Source organism: Arachis ipaensis, chromosome B01, assembly GCF_000816755.2.
Source record: "Arachis ipaensis cultivar K30076 chromosome B01, Araip1.1, whole genome shotgun sequence".
NCBI classification, from domain to species: domain Eukaryota; kingdom Viridiplantae; phylum Streptophyta; class Magnoliopsida; order Fabales; family Fabaceae; genus Arachis; species Arachis ipaensis.
The window spans coordinates 2,985,359-2,992,368 of record NC_029785.2 but is presented as its reverse complement, the minus strand read 5'-3'; the positions used below and the strand labels follow the sequence as shown (position 1 = coordinate 2,992,368).

Below are 7,010 nucleotides of genomic sequence, written 5' to 3'. Positions count from 1 at the left end.
GGCAGAAGTGTCATATCGCTTTGCATTTCAGTGCTGGAGGTTTTTGGGAGGTGTATTTTTCAAGAGTTGATTTCATTATTTTGTATTTGAAATTGATAGCTCACTTATGCTTTTAAATTTCGCTTTTTAATTTTAATATTGGGACTTTAATGGTATTTTTCACTGTTATTGTCGGTGTGTGGCTCAATTTTTTGGATATGAAATCAATTAACGTATTGTTCTTGAATATGGAGAACAGGTGTGTTTATAAAGTATATAGAGGTGGTTTTTTTTTAATTCAGAAGAACAAATCAGATGCACCGATTTAGGGGGTAGAAAAAACCTGAGACCCCGAATTTAGTTTGCTGAAAATTGAAATTAGGTAGTTCACAACTCGGAGCCTTCGAATTGTGTGTATTCATATTAAATTTGAGATTAACTTTTGATATAATTAAATAAAAAAAATTAATTATAAAAAAATTAAAATTTGAGAATAAGATTTTTATACATATATATACACACCAACGGCCCACTTGCAGAAACTTCATCTTCTTCCACTCATCTTCTTTCAGGTTTTTTACCATTTTGAGTTTTTTCCTTTTTTTTACTTTTGTCCATATGAACTATCACTGAAGCATAGTTTTTAAACAAAATGGAGGATATGGTTATGTTAAAATTATATTACCATGGTCAAATCTTGTTACAAACACATGCGGGTGTAATATTTGTATGCGAGAATCCATGTGAGCTTGTTGTTCCTTTTACATTACCATTTGAAGAACTAAAATGTGTTATTTGTGAAAGAGTAGACCCACATATAACTAAGTACCTTATCACTAAGTACCTTGTGAAAACCGTGCTCAACACCTTCTCCCGCACGATGTGACAATCCACCTCAATGTGTTTTGTTCGTCTGTGAAAAATCGGATTCACTGCAATATGCATCGCGAATTGATTATCATAATACAAACTGATTGGTTGCGAGTGCTGAATCCCAAATTCAAGAAGGAGAAACAATAACCATTGCCCCTCTCTAGTTGCTTGTGCCATAGCCCGATACTCTGCTTCGGAGGAAGAGCAGGCCACCGTTGTCTGTTTCTTACTCTTCCAAGACACGAGGGAAGATCCAAGGAAGTAGTAATACCCGGTGACTGAGCGTTTGGTGTCCGCACACGTAGCCCAATCAGAATCAACAAAGCCGGAAAGCTTGAAATCATTCTTGGAAGGGAAGAATAACCCCTTCACTGGTGCTTGTTTGAGATAACTAAGAATGAGAAATGCAGCCTTAAAATGTTCATCAATGGCACAATCGAGAAACTGACTGAGTTTACCAACTGCATATGCAATATCCGAACGTGTATTAGTCAAATAAAGGAGTCTCCCAAGCAACCTTCTAAATTTTGTCAAATTTGGGAGCTTAGAGCCACTATCTTTAGCTAATTTTCCATTGTAAAGCATAGGCACACTTGCTGGTTTTGCCTCCACCATCCCAAACTCATCAAGGAGATCCAAGGTATACTTCCTTTGGTACAAAGCAATACCCTGAGAACTGCATGCTACCTCCATTCCCAGTAAGAACTTCAGTCTTCTCAAATCCTTGATGCTGAATTCAGCATCCAAGGCTTCCTTAATAGCATTAATCTCAACTGCATTATCTCTGGATAACACTAAATCATCCACATACACAAGGATCACCACCAGTCCACTGCTGGTGCGCTTGGTAAAAAAGGAATGATCATGACTGGATTTGAGGAAACCGTGCTGCTTAAGAAAACCACACAGCCGCAGATTCCATTGGCGGCTCACCTGCTTCAACCCATATAACGATCAATCAAGTCGACAAACAGATCTGGCCAGAACATTAAGTCCTTGTGGAGCTGCCATGTAAACTTTCTCATGTAATTCACCATGTAAAAATGCCGTATTAACATCCAATTGGTGCAATGGCCAACCGTGGACTGCTGCCAAGGTCAGAAGTACTCGCAAAGTGGTCATCTTCACCACCGGGCTAAACATATCAAAATAGTCATAACCAATCCGTTGGTTGTACCCACGAGCCACAAGTCATGCTTTGTATCTCTCCACACTGCCATCCAGGTTGAATTTCACTTTAAATACCCATTTACAACCGATAGCATGCTTTCCTGGAGGCAAAGAAGAAACGGTCCAAGTCTTGTTCCTTTCAAGAGCTAGCAACTCCGCACTAATGGCGTTTCTCCAACATTCATGAGCCACAGCCTGCTGATATGTTTTTGGCTCCTCGGTTATGGTCAGAGCAAGGGAAAAAGCTCTAAAAGGTGGGGATAGCTTCCTATAATGCACCATTTGCGACAGGCCATACTTTCATGAATCAGATTGTAAGCTAGAGCAATTTGTCCTAGCTAGCATGCAATGATAATCACGCAAGTAGTGTGGTGGTCTGCTAACCCGAGTTGACCGGCGTAGGGGAACTATAGAAGAAGATGCAGATGAACTGTTTTGATGCATAGACTCAGACGATGAACTGTTTTGATGCAATGACTCAGATGGATCCCTAACATGCTCATTAACAACTAAAGGATGCGATGAATGAAATGCAGATGCAGAACGGGAAGATACGACACTATCCAAAGAAGAATAATCACAAGTAAAAGGATTGAGTAGTGCAAGATCCGAACTGTGGTTGGGACCAACAGATTTGGAGGTATCCATAGCAATATTAAAATTGGACAACATGTACAGAGAGGAAGATTCATAAAACTCCACATCCCTTGACAAGTAAAGCTCCCTAGTTCCAAGATCAAATAGAAGAAAAACTTTTGTACCTGATTTAAAACCGAGAAAAATGCTCTTTCTTGCCCTCTTATCAAACTTCTTCCTACCGTGAGCTAATGTAGATGCATAGGCCAAACAACCGAATGTTCTAAGGTTACTAATATCAGTATTTTTTCATATAAAGCGGAAAATGGTGTTTGATACTTTAAAATAAGAGATGGCAATCGATTAATTATATGCGCAGCTTGACCTATTGGTGCGGAATTTATAACCACAAACAAACTGGCAAGTGTACCGGGTCGTACCAAATAGTACATCAGGTGAATGAGGGTCGATCCTACGAGGATTGATGGATCAAGCAATAATGATCAAGTGATTTGCTTAGTCAGACAAACAAAAAATGGTGTTTTGAGAGTTCAAACGCATTAACAGTAAATTCAGAAGATCAGAAAACAAGCAGTAAACAGATTGTGAAATATATATGAGAAAACAGTTAAGGCTTTAGAGATATCTATCTTTCGGATTGACTTTTCTTATTAACTATTTTAATCATGCAAGATTCAATTCATGGCAAACTATATGTGACTAAACCCTAATTCCTTAGACCTTTTTAGTCTCCTCTAACCTTCATCAACCGCCAATTCCTTGGTCACTTAATTCCAATTAGAGGGTGAAGTTTCATTCTAGTTTATATGCCATAGAAACCCTAATTATCCAAATATAAGAGGATTATATGTTACGTATCCCGTTAAGTCCAGATAATTAAAAATTTAGGAAAAATTTTTTTCAAGTTGTTGTTCCAGTAAAGAGCTTTTCCAAGTTATACAAGAACTCAATTAGAACAAGGGTCATACTTCCGTTCCACCCAAATTCATAAAATAAAGAACGAAAACAATTTTTGAAATAGAAATCAGTACATGAATTAAAATAGAAAAGTAATAGTATCAATCCATACAATAGATAGAGCTCCTAACCTTAACTAGTGGAGGTTTAGTTGCTCATGGTTCAGAGAGAGAAAACAAGGATTCTGAAAAACTGTAAATTGCGAAATGCGAAAGAAGAGAAGAGATTAGCCCGAATGGCTGATTCTTTTCCCTTTTATATCTAATCCTAATTAATATAAATTATATTTCCTAAAACTAAATAATATCTTTTTCCTATTTTTAAATAAAATAAAGTTTAATTAGAATTAAAAGAGATCTTCGTTGCCATCATAAACTTGGACGTGGGGACCATGGCCTTCCTTAGGAGTGGCGCCTAATTTGAGAAATCTCAAGTTAGACTTGGAGGAGCCAACATGGTTTGGAGTGTTTTGCGTGTGTTGTTGCGCCTAACTTGGAGGGGGCAGCATCAATCTTGTGCGTTGTTGTTGTGTCTGGTGCCTAACTTGAGAAATCTCAAGTTAGGCGCAGCCTTAGCAGTGTATATTTAACGCCTTTCTCTTGTCCTAGCGCCTAACTTGAGACGCCACTTTGGCTGCCTTGGTTTCATGTATATTGCTCATCTTGGCGCCTAACTTGAGAAATATCAAATTAGGCGCCACTCTTGCAGAATTGATGGAGAAGAAGTATAAACTATTATATATCGTTGGAAAGCTCTGGAAGTTAGCTTTCCAACGCCACTGGAATCACGTCCATTGGACCTCTGTAGCTCGAGTTATTCAGGTTAGAGTGCAGAGAGGTTAGGGTTGACAACATCATTCGCTTTCTTCTCTTTTTCTATAGAAACTCCATCAAATCCATCCGAATGCTACCTGAAATAAACAGAATTATACACGACTCAAAGTAGCATTCATAGTGGCTAAAAGATAATTAATTCTTTATTAAACTCAACAATTTGAATGCAAATTCACTAGGAAAAGATAGAAAAGATGCTCACGCATCACCTATAGCAAAGTTCCAATAACATTTAGGTAAACCAGATTGAAACATCAAGACTCTTGCCACATTGAGTAGATGTTGATGCTTCCTCTCAACAATACCATTTTGTTGAGGGTTTCAACATAAGAGGTTTGATGTAAAATGCCTTGTATTTGGTAAAAAGTAATGAGTTTAAATTCCGAACCATTATCCGAGCGAACAACTTTGATTTGAGTTTGAAATTGTGTTTTAACAAAGTTTACAAAATTCTGCATTAAAGAACCTGCTTCAGATTTCAACTTCATCAAGTAAATCCACACAAATCTTGTTTTGTCATCCACTATTGTTAAAAAATACTTGAATCCTTGCATTGAAATAACTGAATTAGGTCCCCAAATGTCTACATGTATCAAATCAAAGCTATGCGCACTTCTTGACTCACTAAGAGAAAAAGGTAACCACTTTTGTTTAGCCAAGTGACAAGAATCATAAGGTCTATTACATTCAAGCCTATTGAATTTTACACAAGGATAAACCTTCCTAATACTTTCAAATGCACTATGTGGTAAGTGACCTCGCCTATTATGCCACAAACTAGTTAGAGAAAATTGATGGTGTGATACCAAATCTGCTGTCTCGATATTCAAACTAAAAGCTGTTTTTCTATTGTTATTACTCTCTTTTGGTTGATGTATGATGCTGTCCGTAGATGTAGAAGGAACTAATGCTAATGATGCATGCAAATCAGCTGGTGTATCTAATATGTACAACCCCTTACATGTTCTAGCTGTGCCAATCTTCTTCAAGGAGGTCTGACTCTGTATTTCACCACCATTATCAGTAAAAACACATTTACAATGCAAGCCTTTTATAAGCTGAGATATAGAAAGTAAGTTGAAATTGAAACTTGGTATGTACAACACATTAGTGAGATATAGTGTGTCTGAAAATACCACAGTTCCACAAATATTTGAGGTTGCGTAAGATCCATTTGGCAATTTCACCAAAAATCGGCCTAATATGCCTAAAAGTTGTAAAAAAATGCAGTGAGAGTGACACATGATTAGTTGCTCCTGTGTCAAGCACCCAAGAATTTGAGAAAAAAGTGTTTACCGATAATAGATGTGCAATATGTGAGCTCATGCATAATGTGTAAGCAACTAAAGTTGTACCTCTCTGTCCTGCGTTGGAGTTGCAGGTTTCTCTCATGCTCTCTCCATGGCAAGCTTGTACACATTCCTATCGAAGAAAGGCAACTAGTGCATCTCTCAAACTCTGATTGGACAATGGTGGATCGTCCTTCTCTTTGTCCTGCTTCAAACCACTGCCACTGTCATCATTTACCTCAGTAGCAATGTGATTGGCTACTACCAAATTGTTCACTTCCCTTGGCTGTTTTTGCCTTTGGAGGTGTGGTGGAAATCCATGCTTGTGATAGCATGTGTCCACCAAGTGTCATGCCTTGTGATAGTATGAGCAGCTCTTAGGTGAGTTTCTTCCACTTCGTCCACCTCTTCCACCCCGCATTCCTTGTCCTCTCCCTCTAGGGACGCTATTATCGTTAAAATTGTGAGTGGAATTGGCAAGATCTGCGAAGCTCCTAGTCTCAGTATCCATCCCATGGATTTGTCTCTCTTGTTGAGTAAGCAAAGGGAACATTTCATTCACAGCAGGAAATGGCTTCATCAGCATGATCTGTGATCGGACGCCACTAAATTGCTCATTCAGTCCACGCAAAAATCGAACCGCATAGTTTCTTTTTCGGTAATTTCTAACTACTTCAAGTCCACATTCACAATTCACATCACAGCTAACACACACTGGAACAGGTTCGAAACTCTCAATGTCTTCCCAAACTGCCTTCATTTTTGTGTGATATTTTGTAATATTCAAGTCCCCCTGGTTCATAGCATATAATTCTTCTTGTAATTCCACAATTCGAAACAAGTCTCCATGGTAATATCGATACTCTAAATCTTGCCACAGATCTACCGCACTCTCGTGCCAAGCTACGTTCTGAGCTATGTCACTGCTTAGTAACAAATTAATCCATGACACTACGTACGTGTTACATTTATCCCACGCCACAAACTCAGGATGGTTCTTAATTGGTTTAGCAAGTGTGCCGTCAATAAATCCGATTTTATTCTTCGATCTCAAAGCTCTCTTCATAGATCTAGACCAGGAGTTATAATTATAGGTATTCAACACGACTGACACTATAGAAACTCCAGGATTTTCACCTAGATGGAGGTAGTAAACGCTCGACGGATTTTCCAAAGCACTCGCACTTGACTTGGCTCCATTCGAGTTCAGATCTGGAAACCTTGAGTCAGAAAGCTTCGATAGCAATCTCGCTAAGCTTCGAAGCACTCGCAACCAATCAGTTTGTATTGTGATAATCAATCCGCGATGCAT

At 38.4% G+C, this 7,010-nt stretch overlaps 2 protein-coding genes across 2 annotated transcripts; both read right to left on the bottom strand.

The window, feature by feature from the left end:
* LOC107644330 (uncharacterized mitochondrial protein AtMg00810-like) lies at positions 670 to 2,304 on the bottom strand. The gene is made up of 2 exons (XM_016348173.1): positions 2,098 to 2,304; positions 670 to 1,785 (listed from the first exon to the last, which is right to left on the bottom strand). Exons 1-2 carry the CDS (start codon positions 2,302 to 2,304, stop codon positions 670 to 672), a joined length of 1,323 nt encoding a protein of 440 aa, XP_016203659.1.
* LOC107644324 lies at positions 6,048 to 7,010 on the bottom strand. Its single transcript, XM_016348168.1, has one exon. It carries the CDS (start codon positions 7,008 to 7,010, stop codon positions 6,048 to 6,050), a length of 963 nt encoding a protein of 320 aa, XP_016203654.1.

What these genes read in the sequence shown, in the direction of transcription:
- LOC107644324 (XM_016348168.1), bottom strand. Translation starts at nt 7,010, where the DNA reads ATGCATCGCGGATTGATTATCACAATACAAACTGATTGGTTGCGAGTG.
- LOC107644330 (XM_016348173.1), bottom strand. Translation starts at nt 2,304, where the DNA reads ATGGTGCATTATAGGAAGCTATCCCCACCTTTTAGAGCTTTTTCCCTT. An exon ending in ATGCTATCGGTTGTAAATGG is followed by an intron (nt 1,786 to 2,097) that starts GTATTTAAAGTG and finishes GGGTTGAAGCAG; the next exon opens with GTGAGCCGCCAATGGAATCT.